Source organism: Dysidea avara, chromosome 4 (assembly GCF_963678975.1).
Source record: "Dysidea avara chromosome 4, odDysAvar1.4, whole genome shotgun sequence".
NCBI lineage: Eukaryota > Metazoa > Porifera > Demospongiae > Dictyoceratida > Dysideidae > Dysidea > Dysidea avara.
This window is the reverse complement of record NC_089275.1, coordinates 13,948,369-13,969,322: the sequence shown is the minus strand read 5'-3', so window position 1 is coordinate 13,969,322 and position 20,954 is coordinate 13,948,369. Positions and strand designations below refer to the sequence as shown.

At 37.5% G+C, this 20,954-nt stretch overlaps 1 protein-coding gene across 3 annotated transcripts; it reads left to right on the top strand.

Annotated features, from left to right (window-relative positions):
• Positions 1-6,538: 6,538 nt before the first annotated feature.
• Positions 6,539-19,364, top strand: LOC136254230 (long-chain-fatty-acid--CoA ligase ACSBG2-like). Of its 3 annotated transcripts, XM_066046892.1 has the most exons (7): positions 6,583-6,608; positions 6,843-6,897; positions 9,458-9,578; positions 15,785-15,867; positions 18,011-18,640; positions 18,955-19,052; positions 19,103-19,364. In XM_066046892.1, the coding sequence occupies exons 1-5, from the start codon at positions 6,598-6,600 to the stop codon at positions 18,200-18,202; spliced, it is 462 nt and encodes a 153-aa protein (XP_065902964.1). In that variant the 5' UTR covers positions 6,583-6,597; the 3' UTR covers positions 18,203-18,640; positions 18,955-19,052; positions 19,103-19,364. The 3 variants fall into 3 exon arrangements, with proteins under 3 accessions (XP_065902965.1, XP_065902966.1, XP_065902964.1); XM_066046893.1 differs by lacking the exons at positions 18,955-19,052; positions 19,103-19,364 and adding an exon at positions 13,366-13,435 and having other exon boundaries at positions 6,539-6,608; positions 18,011-18,065; XM_066046894.1 differs by lacking the exons at positions 15,785-15,867; positions 18,011-18,640; positions 18,955-19,052; positions 19,103-19,364 and adding exons at positions 13,366-13,435; positions 13,504-14,498 and having other exon boundaries at positions 6,539-6,608.
• The last annotated feature ends 1,590 nt before the right edge of the window (positions 19,365-20,954 follow it).

Below are 20,954 nucleotides of genomic sequence, written 5' to 3'. Positions count from 1 at the left end.
GCAGTGTTGGTCCAATGTGCTGACAACGTTATCTTCTCGTTTGACCGTCTTTGTAGTTGAATATATAAAAACACTGAAAGTTCTGTGAAGCATTCCGGCCTCGATGTTCGTGCTGAGGTGACACGTGTACTTCGTCTCGCTGCCCAGTACTTTATCGTTTCACGAAGCAGGATAGGCCTACATCTCTCTTCCAGCTACGTTTGCTGCATATGATCAGTGCACCACCGATGCAAGCTTTATTGAGACTGCTACATGATAGCACTGATCAGGGGCGGATCTAGGATTTCAGAATGGGGGTGCTAACATGGACATTTATATATGTAGCAAGATAGTTGATACAACTAGTGTGAGTAGCACACTCAGCATGCGGAGCATACTATATCTAGGCGGGTCTGGGGGCATGCCCCCACAGAAAAATTTAGCCTATTGAGATTGAATTTGGTAGTAATTTTGAGTGAAAAATGATATCACTTTGTTTATGTGATACCATTATTCCCCTACAGCTTGTCAATATAACTAAAGGGCGCAGCCATGTAGCTAAAATTCAATCTTAGACTAACATCTTAAAGAACTAGTAGTGAAAACATATGGGTATCAACTGCACATGATCAAATTTAGTGTTTTGAAGTATAGTGTAATTTACAGTCTCATGGCTCAAACTACACATAGCTGTCCAAACAGTAGAGAGGGTAAGTGGGAGTGGAGAGGGCAAGTAGACTGACTCACCAGTGTATGGAGTGCATGTGCACTCAGCTGTATATAATTCTCCAGCTAAGGGGGCTCTAGATCTGGCGGCATATATACTCCCAGACCCCCTGGAAATTTTTGGAAAATGGCTATCACAAGATTGAATCTAGAAACTATTTTTAACCAAATCTGGGTACAAGATAAATGAGTTCAGGTGGAAGTAATTTTAATTAAAAAACAGAACTATACACTATTTCTTGTTATTGGATTTTAAGAAAATGTATAAAAGCGGCTTGTCAATGAGAATAAAGAGTGTATAGTTAATTGAATGTAAGGTCAAGGAGAATATTTAAAACACAGGATTGGTTCTACTTCATATGTAGCCACTGTTCTGTAGTGTAGGTTGCTATTTCAATCTAACTTTTAAAATGATGGGTCCATCCATCATTATAATTGTTTTACAACTAGTCTACAAATACAACTAGTTTTTGGCCACAACTAACTCCCTTTTAACACACAATGATCATGACAACATAAATGCTGCAGTATCATTTAAGCTCAAAGTTGAGCCAAGGGATTTGATAGTGCAAACTCCAAAGCTGCTAGATTTATACAAATGTAGCATGGGATTTTATCAAGCAAGGGAAACAAAAACGAACAGTTCTCAGATGTTGCAGCCTTGTGAACTTTCTAAAAGCTAAGAAATTCACTATTATTATAATACTATTGTTTTACTTGCAAGAGAAGCATTTCAACCCAAGAATCAAGTTTGTAGAGGAGACTAAATAAGTTAAACTATTTGACAGACAAGGTTATTTTCAGAATAGATTTTCAATTAATGATGTTTTATACAATTTATAGTACATTAAAGGTATAAATCTTTTACCTGAAGTGATTGGTATATGGCTGGATGTTTGGTACAATGGTGAGGGTAGTAGTGCACAGGTCTAGAAGAATAGGTTTAATTTCAGCTTACACTCTGGTAACTTCTTGAAAATTATAGTTTTAATGATGGATGTTCTATTAGAGTAATTGACTGTTCTATTAGAGTATTTCGGATTTAGCAACTTCTAAGGTAAGACTTACTCCAAAGGTATAATTTTGAACCCCTCTTAGTAATTCTTGGATAAAATTAGCTATTCCCCTTGCTCTTTCAATTCTTTCATTGCCCATACATGTGTATAAAATGCAACTGCATCTGTACTACAGCTTCTAGAAGCTTCCTAGCTTGCTCATTGTAAAATTTTGGAGGGGGGTGTTTCAGCGCCCCAAGCACCCTCCCTAAATCCGCCCTTGCTGATGGCGAGGCTGCTCAGTGCAAAAAACTTGTTTCTGCTGTTAATTTAATGTACTATCTTTCATTGCTCATGTTACAACAAAATTAATGTGCATGTTTCACTACCATGACAGCTTACTTTTAGAACTGAGAGAACAAAATCAAGTGAAATTAATCCTACATAATAGTTATACTTCAGGCCACAGGCGTCTAATTATAATTTAATTGTAGAATTACTACAAGTTGTTCAGTACTGGTCACTGTAAAGCTGCACGTAAATACAATTACAGTTTTGTGGTAGGGATTTCACATCCATCCTTTCTAGCTTGTCGAATGAGCAAGGTGTGGTGAGACATTACAATGCGTGCACCCACTATACAGTGTAAATGCATTCTTCATTAAATTTTACTGCGTGGTGCTCATGATTAGGTTCTTTGGCAGTGCCTAAAATAACTTTTATTTAACACGCTTTCTCAAGTAACTGACTCCTACAGTATAAGCAAAGAAAACACCTTTCTGGTGAGGTATAAATGTATTCAAGGGCATAATCTTTTTTTCAATGCCTGGACCTAGCTACATACTATTTAGAGGAAAAGCAGCCATACCTTGATGTGTAAACAGTCCGAACACTAACATGCATATTATACAAACTAGGAGAGCCCTGGGCAGGAAATTTTTGAAAATCGGCCTCAGAAACTGTATCTGAGTTGATTTCATGCACAATAATAAAGTTTTGTATTAGGGTAACAACTCTACTTTGTGGGTGTTAGATTAAATTAAAGTCAAAGTGGTAAGGCTTAGCTAGTCCTAATGCTGTTAAAACTAGAGGATCTGGCCTCCAGGAAGTTTTCAAAAAATGACATCAATGTTATTTGGATTGGTCTGTATAAGATACTGTGCAAAGTGTTAGTTACAGATACCCTACAAGTGTTCAATGTTAGGGGCACTGACCAGAAAGCACCTCTGTAATACTGTTTAACTCTTTGGGATTAAAGAGATAAACTGTAAGTAATGTTTTCAAAAGTAGCTACAAAGCCAAAGCAGTAATTATTTTAGAGTCCCTTAATACAGTGTGGACGAAGTACGTAGATCTGAAGCTATTCTGGGTAAAAGACAGGTTAATTAGTAAGTGTTGCTTCTATCATTAAATAAATACTAAGTATTGCATGTTCACTACTTTTGTTTTGGCTTCATCGAGTCTGAAGGATTTTTTTAATTTCAGCCAAAAAGTGGTGAGGCCTGGTCTGACTGGTCACACCTATACTCTGATACCCCTGGTACTTATTATAAGCATGCATCCAGTTGTTTGCAGTTATAGAATAGACACTGTAGCACATTCGGTTACGTTGTTGGTGTTCAATGATGTTTTTTAATCAGGACTCCTTCGCATACATTTTGACTGGGGCTATACACCCTTGCCTCCCCCTCTTCACAACCCTTGCTATGATTCAAGATTCATAATATTTAGCTATAGCCTATAGCTACCTGCTAGATTATTATTATTGGACACAGATAGAGTTCACTTTCCTCATGGTGATCACATGCAATGTTTAGCAACATCTCATACACAATACACATTATAAGGCATGCAAAGCTGGTCATAGATAAAATCTTCAAAGGCCAGCTATAAGTTAAAGACCAAAAAAAAAAAAAAAAAGGTTACAACTTGCTGACAATAGCTGCTCTCCACCAATTACATTTCCTTATTTATAACTACACATATGTAGCTAAGTAATTTGCTACGCTGCTTCTCTGCATACTGTGACTGCTCTAATATAGTATCCAGATCCTGACTTTTCTATTAGAGTATCTCGATGTTTTCTTGCAAACAGTGTCCCAAAAAAGTGGGGCCCTCTGTCCCCACCGCCTTTGTTCAAAAGCACAATGTATGTTATAGTAGTAGTGGTATAGCAGTGATTCCCAAATGCAGGGTTCTGAAGGTGCAGTCCCCACATGTCAACAACCTTCAATTTTGTTAAGGAACTTTGGAAAATCATTTACAAACAGCACTAAAATCCACAGTGTGTACACAGCAATTATAGCTATACAAGGCAAAATGCAGAATATGCTTTTATTGTTCCTATAACCATGCACCATGTAATTGGAAAATAAGATTTATCTCAATATTTTCTTGTGCAGAAAATCAAGCTGTTACATGTATCACCTGCCTAAGAATTGGTATTATACTAACACACTCAATTTACTTGAACCGATACATGCTATATAACAATATACATTACACTAAAGAAGATGAAGACCTGAAAATGTTAGTGTAGGATCGAAATGAAACCACTAAATGGCTTATATTTTAATCTTATACATAGCTATACATACATGCATTGGCATGCACCATCTAGGAGCAGTTATTCAGCACACTTGTTTATAAGATAACGAGTTACTCTCTAGAACTCCTATGGATATAATTTCATGGAAATAACAAAGAGAAAACATCTTGACCACCTCCTGTAAGCGTTTGAGCATAAATCAGATGGCGAGGCCACCTAGCTCCAGTCATGGATTTTTTCTCCTCTCTCCAACTTTTCAAACACACCTTATGTAGCTAAAGTTGTTGAGCAGGCTGTAGGACCAGGTGTCTTACAGACCTTCAGCACTTGTGCTGTAAAGCATTAATAAAAAATAATTTTAAAATGATCTGTAGCTGCTTCAAGAGTATACACTTGGTGATGAGATGTAGTCATGTTATATTCTTATTATGGCAATTACCCTATAAATTAACACTACACAAAGTCACATGTACATTTATAGGCCTGGATCAAATTTGCCAGCACAATAAAAAGCATAATAGGCTGGATCCAGAGTCATATTAGGTGGATACTTCAAACTATGGGGTTTAATTCCATGAAAATATGTAGATTGATACTCCCTAATAGAGCAGTCAGTGGAAACTGCAGACTGCAATAGAGCACTCAAATGCATTTTACATACTTTATTATTATGATACTTTCTAATAGAACAGTCACTTTGTAATTAAAGGTTCTAAGAAATATTGCTAATGCATGGCATAATGGAGCAACTGAAGAGCATAAGTGAAAAATTTGGGAAATTCCTGAAAGCGCATATTAATTGTCCCAGGCCTACACATTTATCACTGATGTAACACCGCAAATTTGTGCAGTGTAAACTCCTTATTTTATAGGCCCTACTTCATGTTTGTTCCACTATTAAATTATTTCCAATAATTACATAAATATGTCTTCATTTTGGGCATTGTACAAAGTAAGCATGCAATATCTACCTCTTGTACACAACCACCTTGTTATACAAGGAAAAACCACATCAAAAAGGATGTCCTGAAATAATTATGCACACCTGGTAATGATTATACATTAATTTTGTTCTTACAAAGTACTTGAGATCAGGACAATGTTTCAATAAGAACACTTAGTGGAGTCCTTAGGTGTCCGGTTTACAATTTTGTTAATCTACTGCAAGTTTACCTAATTGTTGAGCATAAAGGATTATCTATTCTGGTCACCTTTGGGTCAACATTCGCTGACATTATTAATTAGGAGCTAAACAGGTCATTTTGTACATAAATGACACTTATGGAGACTATAATACAGTGGAGTCAGTGGTTACTTTATTGAGGTGAGTCAGGTGACCTTATTATACAGTGATGATAGGTTTCACTGTATAGTGTATAGCTCAACAGCAGAAGCATTGTACAATCCCATAATTACAGTACAAACAAGCATAACATATAAATGTGATGAAAGGAATCTTGGTGCATAGTTTTGTACATTGTCGTTGTGCCAGTTTTGATGAAATTTGAAAGAGTGGTTTAATAGTTTGAATTTCTCCTAAATATGTACTAATAAGTTAATTAACAATTCCAATTTTCTCAATGCTGACAGAGGTCCAGCAGTAGGCCCGAGTCAAAAGTCAAATATGCTCAAAATTTGCTTTTAGGAATTTCCCAGAATTAACTTAGGAAGCTGAAACTTGACTAGTCCATTCCTCTGTCCCTGTAGAAAACAAAGAAAGAATAAAATGCGTTTTGAAAATTGTGCGGATATCGACGGTTTTCTAAAATTAGGTCACATATACACAAGTAACCAGTATCAAGACATGTGACATTGTGTCAAAGCTAGCACACTACACCAGTACTAGTGTACTGTATTATAAACAGAAAGAATGAAAATGCTTTTTCACACACACACACACACACACACACACACACACACACACACACACACACACACACACACACACACACACACACACACACACACACACACACGTATGTTTCCATAATAATAAAACATTTGAAAAAAGAAATCAAAGACAGTTGTGGAGAAGGCACATCTTTGACATTACATGTATTTAGTTGAATTTTCTACTAATTGATGCATTCAACCAAGCATAACACTATATCTGGACTTATCACTTAACTCTAGACGTGCCTATTTTCCCTACCGTTTGTCCGCCTTTGTGCATCATTTCTTTCTCCACTATCACCTGGGTGTTGTAGGGATCATGTAGGTTTAGGCTTTTCTGACACTAAATTTGTATTTCCTTTCACTACTGTATTTGTAAATTATTTAAATTTCGTAGAAATGTTCGGCTTGCTTTAGAGGCACGTGATTATGTCAGATCAATACTACCAAGCTGTCATGGAGGAAAGGTGAGGCTGGTTTTTGGATTGGCCCAAACCTCAGTAAGGGACCAGACTCTTTTAGAACTTAATTGAATTTTAAACTTTGATATTCTAGTACTGTAATAATTGAGCTGTTATTGGCAAATTGTATGTATGGTTGTCACTTTTTAGTGACACTGTTTGGTAGCTATACCTGTGATGAACTAGACTCATTGTTGAATAGTACACCACTACATGATGTGATGACTTGTTTCTCTGTAGGTTAACATTTCAGGGAGTCAGGAAGAAGCTTGGTCTGGATCGGTGTAGATTTCAGGTGTGTTGTATGTTATTAATGATCAGTGTTGGAAGTAACGCGTTACTTGTGTAACGCGTTACGTAATGTTATTACTTTTGTGGTACCTAAGTAATATAACGAAATACGCTATAAAAACAGGTAATATAACTAAAGTTATTTTACTTACAAATGTAACGCGTTACCTAAGTAATATAGTTACTGTAACGAGTCTAATATTACGTAATATTATTACTACAAGTAAAGAAGTTACTAATCTCGTTAGTAATCCACTGAGTAACGCCTAGCCACTACAAAGTAATGAAGCCTACTAAATGAAGCTTATTCACCAGCTTCTTGCTTATAACCAAGATTAGCACATTGCCCAACAACGAAATCCAGTCACGTGATAAGGTGGTAGTTTCACACGTGACTGCTTAAGGCTGTGGACACAAAGTAATATAATACGTAATATTATTATAGTTACTTTATTTTATGGGTAATATGTAACTGTAACTAAATAGTTCAGTTGCAAGTAATATGTAACAAGTTACTTTTACAAAGTAACTTGCCCAACACTGTTATGATGAAATGAGTTTAGAGTAAATAGCGGAAACCCACCATGTTTGCACATTCCTCAAATTTCTTTATTGTTTAGAAAATGGTATGCATAATATGCTTTGGTCTATGAGGTCTTTAAAATCCACTAAGAGACCTGCTAGCAGGTTCTTAAAATGGTTAGAAACCTGCTAGCAGAAAAGACCTCAAGCATCACAAATCTCACTTTCGATCATTGATTTGCAATGCTCTCACATATTCAGGCTAATAGTCAGCGGTCACCCAGACCAACATGTGGTTAACAACATTTATTAACCACTCTATTCATTTTATAGGCATACCTCAAAGAATTCAATTATGGGAGGTACAATCTACTAGTGCTGCCATGATATAGAAGAACTCTATCATATATCACCAAGGTTTATGTCACGATACATATATCACGATATAGAACTAACTGTAACATTTGCAAGATAAACATATACATACTCTTCATTGTAAGTTTAAATTTAGGTTGGATGTATGCCACAAGCAAAAGCTACTCTTGTTTATCAGGTTTTATATGCATTTTGCTGCTGCTTTACAGTTGAGACAAGTGGCACTACATAGAAACCGTAAAACCTCCCAGTTTACTTTGGGGTTGGCTTGTTTACCACACTACACCATCAACACATAACTTAATTAAATGTCAAGCACCATATGTCTGGCCTCTACTGCATCATTGTGATGCAACCATCAATATAACTGATTGGCTATATCATATCACCACCTTGTTATATCGATACTATCAATGTATCGATATATCGTGGCAACACTAAATCTAATGTATGTATGTTTGTTACGATGAATGGAGAAGTCCAGAATATTATTGAAAATTCTGTTTAGTGCCCATCTGTTTCTAGAGTGTTTTAAGGTTGTTTTCTAATACCTAAATGAGTAAACTTCCTTGGTAGAAATGTTATTTTACACAATGTGTAATGTGGGTGTGGTGAAACCATGCCTGTTCTTCTTGCTACTGTGGCGCCACTGAAGGCACAACTTGTGACAACTCGTTCTCATCGTATAATTCCACACAAGCTGCTTCTTCTACACACGTGTTCTTTACACTGCTGTAACACCATAGGCACTGGCTACCACTAACCCAGCTTGACATTGTCGATCACTTCTATTTCCCAGCTGTGTCAGATCCAAGTCTAACTTGTGAAAGGAAATGGTGCAAGCTTTGATTTATTCAACGCTTTGACAAAAGCACATTCAGTCTTCCGTGATTATTTTAACATTGTGTGATGACTTCAGTACAACATATAACCCAATCCCACAATGACTCCCCACCTATTGCCCATATAAAATGCATGCATTTTCTAAGTCGGTTAGAGACCATGCCCTCAGATCTTTGTGGATTTTAAAACCTTGTTAGGCCTCTAACCTACACTTCTCTGTATCACTGTACTTAGTGGACTGCCAAAGTTTCAACTAATTACAACTTGTTAATAGTTTTAGAGTTATTAGCACAAGACAGTTGGAACAGCAAGAAATTCGATTTGTACAGAACTATACAAGTGAACTTTATTTTTACTACATCGTAAACAACTCAGTCAAGTGCCTTTAATTCACATGCCTTTACAGTACGGACACTGATCAAAGATATCCTTACTCTCCACAAGCAGGCAATTCCAGGTTACATTAACTTGAGGTGATTAAAACATTCAGAATTTTATGTGGGATGCATTTTTTACCCAGTGTATTTATGCACTTTTTTGTAGCAAAATAAAATTGCAAACATGGCAGGTTTTCACTTTCCCAGTCATAAATATTACGATAGATTGCTGTAATATGAGCAATAGAAAAGTCATGTATGTGAGGTACACTACACACAGAACACACACACACACACACACACACACACACACACACACACACACACACACACACACACACACACACACACACACACACACACACACACACACACACACACACTACATGTACGCACAAACATACACATCACAAACATAGAACCAATTACTGCTCTGTACACTGGTAGGTCACTGGTGCAGCTCCCATTGATCATTCAGTGGTCGAGTTCTTCATGCAGTTGGATGTACCCATCTGTGAGATGTATGGAATGTCTGAATGTACTGGACCACACACTGTGTCCCTTCCTTGTAAGTTATCATCTCTATTATGACTGGATTGTCTACACATTGTATGGTATTGTGAATGTGTTCGTGTGTAGTGTGTGCATATGTACTAGTGGTGTGCGATATCAGGATTTTTATTTTGATATGATATCGTATCGATATTGGGGTAAATATCGAAATTTCGATACGATTTTCGATAATTTTTAATTGTGTGGGTGGTGTAATTACGTGGGCGGCCAATATTTATAAATATGCTTGAAATACAATTTACACACAACTACAATGCACAAAACTAATAGTAAGCCTAGAAAACTGGTAGACAAGTTTTTAAAGTGGCTAGATAGTACAGAACCAACCTTCATTTCTAGCGTGATTGTGCAATCACACCAAATGCTGTAGATTTATCGAAATGTTCTTCGATATTTCAATAATTATCACCATTTTGATAAATATCGAAATCTGCTAAAGCAGTATCGAAAATCGATATGATAATGATATCGACAAAATTATCGCAAAATCGATATTTTTCGATATATCGCACATCACTAATATGTACACATCCTAACTACACAAACATGTTATAAACATGTGTACACATACTGTACCTACAGTACCCATTTTGATCAAGACAATAATGTGTTGTATAGCCAAGCACAACTGGTGTGGGTGTGTGGCAGACAAGTGTGTATTTACAGGTGCAATTTTGGTGTGTCTGTAGCTCGGAAATTAACCATTTTTGTTGTGGAAACTCTCTCAGGGCAGGGCACCTCCCATTCCAAATTTAAGGTGAACCCTGCACACCTTCAAAGTTTGTCTTATTTTCTTTGTATTTTCTTCTCTGGTTTGTCCTTTTCTTTTTGCACAATTTGAAAAATTGTAATAACTTGTGTGTACCTTGGTCAATGTACCTCAATTTTGGAGGGCAGTAAGAGCATTATGCAGTGCATTTACAGTCATGACTGAATAGCTTGAAAATCGGTTTATACATGAAGTAATTATTGTAGTGCAACCCTAGAGGAGGTTGGACACGCACATGTGAGCGCATACATTTTGTATTGAAAGCATTCACGAAAGTTTTCACAAATACCATACGAGAGTTCACTTCAAGTTTAGTCTATTCAGCCGGTCAACCCCATTCAACCCCACTACTCCAGGCACGTAAATTGCTCTTGAAATCTATGGGGATTACGTGTGTAAGCATTTGTTGGGTGGAATCCATATAGGAACGCTTTATATACATGTATTTAAGCACAATAATTGTTGAAGAAAGCAATATGCATGCTAACAAAGCTTCTCAGGGTATTGAAAAAGAAAAGCAGACGCCGCTAGCTGGGCCTCACAGAGAATCGAAGAGAATTAGAAACTCTCACTCCCGCCTTGCAATAAGAATTTGCTGTTCATCTTAAGAAGCACAAGGTAACATGGTGTGGATATTGCTAAACATTTCTTCTATCACTTACTCTTCATCACATATTAGAAATATGCAATTAACAGTAATAAATTTCAGGAGCGCTTACATTGTGTCCAGCCTCCTCTGGTACAACCCTTTTTGGTTTGAAAAATAATTGAGATGATGGTCATGGAGTTATAACAAAAACGTTGACCATACGTAATAGAGTTGTACCGATATTAAGTAGCTGTTTTTACTATAGTCAGAAATCAGTTGTAATGGGCTGTGGCCAGCAGATTATTAGTCTATTCAGCTTCAGCAGCAGCAGTACCACTGGAGGGCTGGTGTCAAAGGCTCTGGTATGTACTGAGATAGTTTGTTTATGTTTTGTGGTAACCACCAGTGATGATTCAAGCTCTAGCCCACTTGCGTGACTAGCAACTTTGAGTTGAGGTAAGTGAACAATTTCACAGCATTGGCTTTACTAGCTGTATTTTTAGTAGAGTATGCATAAGTATAACTTGTGGAGACCTACAATTGGGTATCGATTAAGTATCGGTAAGACAGAGTAAAAATATATCGGATATCGGTTTTCCTTAAGAAGTGGGAATTGATACAACTCTAATATGTAACAGGGACAATCTAGTTTCACAGAAAAATAAAATGAAATTGTTGCTACTCCTACCAGTCAAACCACTGAAGGAAATGAGCTGAAATTTGCAATGTAGTGAATTGATTACTGTAGAAGATTGTTGTTAAGAAGAAATCAGATTAAAATTGAGTTATAGAAAACTGACTACACTACATACTGTAAATACTCTAATAATACAGTCTCTCTATTAGAGCATTCAGGTACATTACAAGTCACCCATGAGAGAGTTCAGTTGCTATGCATCAAGTCACCCTGTAGAAAGTTCAGCTATTTGTACTTTAAAAGTCTCCCAGTAGAGAGTTCAACCAGAGGAGTTTGGCTATGTAACAAGCATTTTAGTAAAGAGTTTAGCAATGTACGGAGTCTCAGAGTTCATGTAATAATTTAATCTAAATAGAACTTATTCATTGCCATTCCAGATCTGTAGTAAAGAAAAAAGACAATAAAATTAAAGCCCCAAAGCCAGCTGTAGGCTGACTTTGTGGCTTGCAATAATAAAAAGAAGTGATAGCTATCTATTCCAAAACAGCCAAGTGAGTGCAGCCTGCAAAAAATACTAGGGTGAAAAAAAATGAATTCAAAGGTGGCTACCCACAAAATATGTAGCTGTAATGATGTTAATGTCAATCGTTTGTGATGTAATCAAAAGTGACGCACGCTGCCAAAAAATACCACCTTTAATAACCAGCTTAGAAACTTTTTACGCGACAAAAATCACCTTTACAGAATAACATTAGTCCATCTAACATCAAATGTAGCATTAAAAACAAGAAAATGCTTACTGGTGGCCGGATATAGAATTTTTTTTTTTAATTGTCAAAACTCGAAATTTCGTCTCACTCACTCACTGACCACAGTCGCAAGCCTAGAGCCCAAACGAAGCAGCACACGGTCACCATTTTACGCCACAACAATAGACTCACCGATCGGATGTGCCTTTTGGGGTTCCGATGAGTGTGCGCCTTGTCTTTTCTTTTATCTTCAATCAGGCTGCTCGTCTTCTTCATCCAATGAAATCATACCGGGGCATTAATTTTCCATATCAACACTTTCTTTAAACAGCATAATAGACGCCACAAAATTATTAAGGCGCTTAGATTACACTACTGTACGGAGATACCGGTACTCCACGATAGGTCACAAGATCACGCCCATTCTATTATCAATCTATCAATTGAGACCATGATGATCATGCCCCTTTTATGCTAGCTGTATTTGTGACCACACACCTTGTAGGCTGATTCGAGATACTCTACTCCAATAATCGATCGAAACCACAATGACCATGCCCCTTTTTGGGCAAGCACACATCTTTGCAGGCTGACTCGAAATTCTCTAATACAGCACTCACCCTAATAAAACAGTCACATGTTTATAACTAACTGTATGCTTTAACAAAAAAAACTAAAATTAGTATACTAAAAATTATAAATTTAAAAATAAGGTAGAGTTCCAAGCGATAAAAAGTAGTGAAACAAGATATGAAGCAATGGTAGCTATTACAGCATAGCTCAGTGTTAAATCCCTACTATGGCATGGTATAAAAATTATTTTGTGCTCATTGCCAAAGTAGGGATTCTCCACTGAGCTATGCTGTAATAGCTACCATTGCTTCATATCTTGTTTCACTACTTTTTATCACTTGGAACCCTACTTCATTTTTAAATTTATAACTTTTAATATACTATATAATATAGGTTAGCAGCATTGGTAAATATGTAGTTATTGTTTGTTTGTGATCCGCTTTATACACTCCTGTGTACCTGTAGCTGCTTACAATTTGGGTAGTGCTGGTAAGGCCATGGTTGGTGTGGAGATGAAGATTGATAATCCTAATGAGTGAGTGTGTATGTGTAGTGTATTACAATTACACTGAATCCTCAACTATCTGAACCCTTTGTTCTCAGGAAATGTTAAAAGTGTTCAGATAAGTGAATCGTGCGGATAACTGAAGCCCATTCATTTATACACAAAGTTCTGTTGAATTACTCCAACAGAACAGTCCATTATGCAGGTATATAGCCATGTTTGTGCAGCCAAGTACAGCCAGTGTGGGTGGGCAACATACTCATTTTATGGAAGCAGAAAATGCCGTTTTCATGTATTCGTTGCAGCCTATTTACAGGTGAGACCTGGCCTTAAATATGCAATGAGGGTGGAGCTCATGTAGATGTTTATGCTTCAGGATTCTTGGGAGGTAAGCAAACATCTGAAGGCATTTTTTAATGTCAACGTTAAGGTTATTGCACTTTCACATTGTGGCCTGAGTACCCAAGTATCCTCACTGTAGTTTATCGATGTTTTGAATGTGAGAAACAACGGAAGTATGAACAACGTAGATTCTTTTACCCCACTTGTATTTTCAACATTAAGGGCTGGTATGGGTCATGCTGCTCAGTGTTGTATTTTACAGAAGACTTGCTCTCCTTGTCTCTCTTCAGAAGGAGTAATGTCATATAGTTCTGTGATGTCAAGGGTGCTGGTAAGAGGTGCTGGTAACCCTGGGAATAATAATAAATCTAAATTAAAAAGTTTTCATGTATCCATAGCTCCATAGTGCTTGAAAGGTATAATTAACCATTTCTGCAGTGGAAGCTTTCTCAGGGTAGGGCATCTCCCATTCCTAGTTTGAGTCAAATCTACCCAGCTATGATTGGGGTATATGCACCTTCAAAATGAGTTCTTCATATAGCCACGCAGTCTTCGATGATTCCTGTAGTAAAGGAAGAAAAGTTAAAAGGAATTATCAAGGTCAACCATAGGCTGGCCTTGGAACATGCAATTACAAAAAGAAGTGATATCTGCACAAAAACAGCCAAGCTGTAAAAAAAGGTGCTGCCTTAAAAAGCTGAGAATAAAGAGTAGTAACACCGACATAAGACCTGCTATTGCAATGGGTACAATTAGAAACAGGTAGATATTTGAACATTGTTGACAGTGAGAGGAACCAAATGCAGTACTGAGACCTCGCTGACACTGTCCACACAACATACCAGATCTGTTAAACTGACACTGTGAATTAGGAGTGCAGAAGTTCATGTTTGAAGAATAAGGGAGTGGAGTGTGTACTAATTTCTTACTTTCTGGACTAGGTCTATGTATGTAGTTGAAGTCATGTTAACTATCTTATACTCTAAATAATAGACATCAAAACACTGGGTTCTATGGAATTTAGAAACCCAAAAAGCCCAGTGCACAAGCGAAGCGAGGGCGCTACTACAGGGCCTGAAGGTTTCAATGTTAACTAATTTATACCACAGCTCATTGTTGTACCTTCATTGCTGCTTGTTGTACAGTACCTTCACAGCTGCCTGCGACTAGTGCTGAGCGATAGTAAAAAATTTACTATCACGATAGTTACTCATTGAATATTACGATAGTGAATACTATCCCGATAGTTTATGAAACACTTTGCTCTTAACAAAGTCTTAGTTGTATAGCTATGATTTGCAGTCATATAGAAAGTTATTTTGCATGCACAGGACATTTGTTAATTAACTGCGTGGGCGGCCGATGAATATGGACTTTTGGTAAAGCTTTTACAGGCCACTCCTTTGTAAGAAAGCTGGAAATACCAACTGTAAAACAGTATAGAAAGGGTTGTTGATACAATTTTAATGCAGATCTGAGCTTATCATAACTATCACTATAGTGATATCCCTACTATCGCAATAATGATAGTGATTTACTATCGCGATATATCGCACTATCGATACTATTGCTCAGCCCTACCTGCGACACGACAAATGTGGCATTAGCAGGCCCAATACACCTCCCTGTAACTTGTAATGGGTGTTACAGCACCTTGCTATCCAGTTAAATGCCCATGCGTTGCTGCGTTTTGTATCACCCCAGCAACAAGGATCTATGGAGACATGAACAATGGATCTACAGGATTTAGATACCCAATGAAATTCAAGTATTGTGGTCTAAAGTTTGATTATTATCCTACAGTTTGTCAATTGTCACTGACTAAAATTCCAATTTCATTGCTATAACAATATTTTACTGCAAGTACTCTTAATTGTACAGGATGTGTATGCTGATTTTAAAATCAGTGCACAATGTTAATATAGGCTGTGTCTTTATATATGCTTTAGCTAATACTCTCATTTTTATGACTATATAGGCAATAGACTAGACATGTACAGTTGTAGTGACTGTACTGTACACATACTATTTGTTCAGGTTTCCTAACCATCACTGGACGTATTAAAGAGATACTGGTCACTAAAGGAGGTGAAAATGTTGTCCCAGTACCTGTGGAGAGCGTAAGTTAATATCACTTGATATGGTATAGTACATGGTAGGGGCTGAGCGATACTGCCATTTTAGTATCACGATCGATACTAAAGCCACTATTCACAATACTGAATAGTTCACAATACTGAATAGTTCACGATACTTACAAATAAGTCAATCATAGCTGGTGCCACATAGTGTATTGCTCAGCATTCCTGCAGGAAGTCCTTATAGGTGATAGCAAACTAGCCACTATCATCCTTGTTTACAGTAACAGTTATTGTAACACATGCTTTGAGGTTGTTACGGTGTTCACACCTCTCTGCAGGGAAACCAGATGGGTGGACTTTATCATTTACAAGGATTCTTAGCCAAGTACTTCATAACAAATGGGTTTTTAATGACAGCTAATGTACAGGCATGGTATCACGATAGTTAATAACAAAATATCGCAATATCGATACTTTCAAAATATCGCGATATATCGCTAAAACGGTAGTATCGCTCAGCCTTAGTACATGGTATGTGTAATACACATGGTATCTATTGAACTTTGATGTAAACCATTAGTGTACCTTACTGAGCAGTTTATGGCCTACACTGCACACATTTCATTGTTAATTGCTTACAGTAGGCGATTCCTTAGAGGTCACCTACAGTCTTGTACTGTAGTTTCATATCTTACTACTGGATGTGTTTTGTGTTGTGTAATGTGTGTACTGTACATTGTGTGTACTGTACATTGTGTGTATGGTAGGGATTAGTATCCCCCCTCTGGTGTCCTATGTAACCAATATAGCACAGGGACAATGACCTGTAGTTTATTTCTATACCAGGGGACTTCCTGTTGCTGGAATATATATGGGTTCCTTCCAGCTGTGTCGTAATCATATCCAATAAACCACTGGCAACATGATGGTCCCCTTTGCTGTTGTCTGTCCTTTTATTTTTGGAAAATCACGTGATCAATATCAGGCAATGAAGAGTTTGTGTGTGCGTGTGTGTGTGTTGTATGTGGGTGTGTGCCTGCTTGCCTGCATGTACTACAGTGGAACCTCTCTATTACGGACATTTTGGGATCCAGAAATTTTGGCCATTTTTTGCTGTAATATAGAGGTTTTCCTCCTTCAGAAGTAAAAAAATGTATTAACCAGACCTGTTGGGACCAAAAATTTTATCCTTATTATGGAGGTTTTTTTTCTATTGTGTCCTTAATTCAGGGAGTTTGTTAAGAGAGGTTCCACTGTACACCTTAAATCCCAGTGTGTGGGAGTATCAAAGTGCCATGCTGAGTTATAGCTACCATACAGCTAGACAGAGGGACGCTGCTACTGTATGATGTATTAGTTATCACCCAGTGATAACTAACTTTTCACCCTGTTGCGGAGCCACTCAGTCTTGTTTGTGACATCATAATAACCGCGAATGGTATTGTTTACCAATGGACTAAAGAGCCAAATAAGGAAATATTGATACAAAACACACCACATTTAAACTTGCTAAATCTTACAAGGAAACAGTTAATCCTTTGTACAGCAATGCTACAAGTTTTGCTCCTTCAATCAGTCCCAACAGTCACTATGGTAAAGAACTAACTTCTTTCATTCACTTCTAGCTTCATCATTCTATCTCGGACTACGGTAGCCACTTGTAGGTCTTTTTACCTCTTTCACACATGTCACACCGCGACACCACCATACCAACTTCTGACGAAGGTGAACTGCTACTTTGTAACACCACCCTTCACTACAGTTTGTAGGCAGTATGCAGGGTCTCCCTTGTAACTACGAAGTTGAACCTTCACAAAAATTTTGAGCACTGTGACAGGAACTCAAACCGAAACTTAATTTACTATCCATAAACTTCCACGCACTGGGATATAAAATAGTTATATCCCGTATACTCAGATGATATCATTGTTATTACAGCTCTGCCTCGGACTCGTGTAATAACAGTGATATCACCCTTGTAACGGGATATAACTATAACTTAAATGTTGTGTCCTTTGGTATTGTTTATTGATGCTTTGTAATAAACATCATTCTTTACTTCCACACACTTCATAGTCTGTCAAACGTACATGTGCAGGGTATGTTTTGATATACAGATACACTTATTCTGGTAACCTGTTTTCACCTCATTACTAATATTATTACGTGATCTCTATCACAGCTGATGAAGGAGGAGTTACCATTACTCAGTCATTGTTGTGTTATTGGTAATGATCAGAAGTACCTCACCATGTTGGTCACCTTCAAGTGCAAGGTAACTAATTGTATATTGTGTGTGAAGTTTTTAGTGTACCATGGCCTCCTGTGGGACCCAAATAGTAAGGCCAACAAGGTGGCCATATTAATGAGATAACAAAGCGCACCTTAGGCTCAGTTGTGTTTATCCTGATGAAAGGTTTTACTGTCCATTTAGCTTACATCTGTATTTTAACCAGGCGCATTCCCACAGCCGGCTGTGGGCGTGCCTGGTTTACTGAAATTGTTTTGTTGAAAAAAAGTAGAAAACACTTTGCAAAAAAGGTCGATCTGAAGGCTTATCATCATCAGGAAAAAGTAAGGCTGATGTTTTTCATGGGCCACGTCCACACCTTTGTGGTCCCTATTATACAGTACTATATATCATACTGTATGATACTGTTGTTAGTGTCTCGCAGCACACACACACACACACACACACACACACACACACACACACACACACACACACAGATGGATGATCTCACACCGACTGACGAGTTATCACCAATGGGATTAGCTATGATGTCACAACTTAGATCACTGGCTACCTCAGGTATAGTGCATGTAGTATGGTATCTGTGATATTAGATACATCACTGTACATTAGAATGCAGTATTGATATGTAATAGGTCCCATTAAGGTAACCTTTTACTGAGCCGTTAAATATCGGGGTCATGAGAAACTGTTTTAAAGCTTTCTTTTTTTCATTTGTGTACTTTCATTTGTTACTAAATCATTTTATGTTTGAATGAGAAATTAAACTCTGTGAAGGACCCATCATTTAATTTTTAGTTCCAAGATTTCTGTATGTCCCATAGTGCCTGTACTTTTCCATGTGTGTGCCTCACTGTATTTCATGTATACAGTGAAGGAGGCAACAGCTGATCCCTTGGTAACAGAATACATCACAGAGAGGATGAAGAAAGTGAACGAAAAATGTGTATCACGAGCAGCTGAAGTCCAAGTAAGCTACACACTCATATACTAGTTATTTTATTAGAGTTGTTTTGTCAGAAATTTAGACTTCAGTATTCCAGGGGGAGAGCTGACACCAACCATGAAGGTAAAACAAAAGCAGTCACAGAAAAGTACAAAGACGTCATAGCCGAGATGTACGAGGAATCAAGCCTTGTGTAAAATTACCACACAACGGGTGTCAGAAATCTATAGTCACTTATTACCTGTAAACCTTATTCTCACAATAATACATGCTAATTAATGATATTTATGTTAATTTTATTTAGTTAATTCTGTGATTGAATAATTATGTGCAGTATTTTGTGTACCAGATTGTCTTCGTGTGGTAGAGATCTTTCAGACTATCCTGCCGTTTGAAGAGAAATGAGTTAGTTACCAGTCTAAACCATGGGGTTAGTGTAACACTGTCCATCGTATCTTGTTCAACTATCACTCTCAATTGATGTTGACTGACGTACCTACACTCAGCTACTTCGTTGTCATTGAGGTCTGGTATAACCTCCTCTGTACGAACACCATAATAGTCTACCCTCATTGTCCATTTGAGGGTCCCTTGTAATGGATTTTTGTTAGTCAATTCTTCCAGACACCTGTATTAAAATACTTAATCACGAGCTGTGGAAGCCCTTTAACAAACTAGGTCTAAATTGAATTAAAGGTGTGTTTCTTTACGTGTTCTGGAGGTATTATATGTTTCAGTTTTCGTCTCACGGCTCTCTACTCCAATGTTGTTGGTATCGTCCAGCTCCAGCAGTGTTGGTCCAATGTGCTGACAACGTTATCTTCTCGTTTGACCGTCTTTGTAGTTGAATATATAAAAACACTGAAAGTTCTGTGAAGCATTCCGGCCTCGATGTTCGTGCTGAGGTGACACGTGTACTTCGTCTCGCTGCCCAGTACTTCATCGTTTCACGAAGCAGGATAGGCCTACATCTCTCTTCCAGCTACGTTTGCTGCATATGATCAGTGCACCACCGATGCAAGCTTTATTGAGACTGCTACATGATAGCACTGATCAGGGGCGGATCTAGGATTTCAGAATGGGGGTGCTAACATGGACATTTATATATGTAGCAAGATAGTTGATACAACTAGTGTGAGTAGCACACTCAGCATGCGGAGCATACTATATCTAGGCGGGTCTGGGGGCATGCCCCCACAGAAAAATTTAGCCTATTGAGATTGAATTTGGTAGTAATTTTGAGTGAAAAATGATATCACTTTGTTTATGTGATACCATTATTCCCCTACAGCTTGTCAATATAACTAAAGGGCGCAGCCATGTAGCTAAAATTCAATCTTAGACTAACATCTTAAAGAACTAGTAGTGAAAACATATGGGTATCAACTGCACATGATCAAATTTAGTGTTTTGAAGTATAGTGTAATTTACAGTCTCATGGCTCAAACTACACATAGCTGTCCAAACAGTAGAGAGGGTAAGTGGGAGTGGAGAGGGCAAGTAGACTGACTCACCAGTGTATGGAGTGCATGTGCACTCAGCTGTATATAATTCTCCAGCTAAGGGGGCTCTAGATCTGGCGGCATATATACTCCCAGACCCCCTGGAAATTTTTGGAAAATGGCTATCACAAGATTGAATCTAGAAACTATTTTTAACCAAATCTGGGTACAAGATAAATGAGTTCAGGTGGAAGTAATTTTAATTAAAAAACAGAACTATACACTATTTCTTGTTATTGGATTTTAAGAAAATGTATAAAAGCGGCTTGTCAATGAGAATAAAGAGTGTATAGTTAATTGAATGTAAGGTCAAGGAGAATATTTAAAACACAGGATTGGTTCTACTTCATATGTAGCCACTGTTCTGTAGTGTAGGTTGCTATTTCAATCTAACTTTTAAAATGATGGGTCCATCCATCATTAT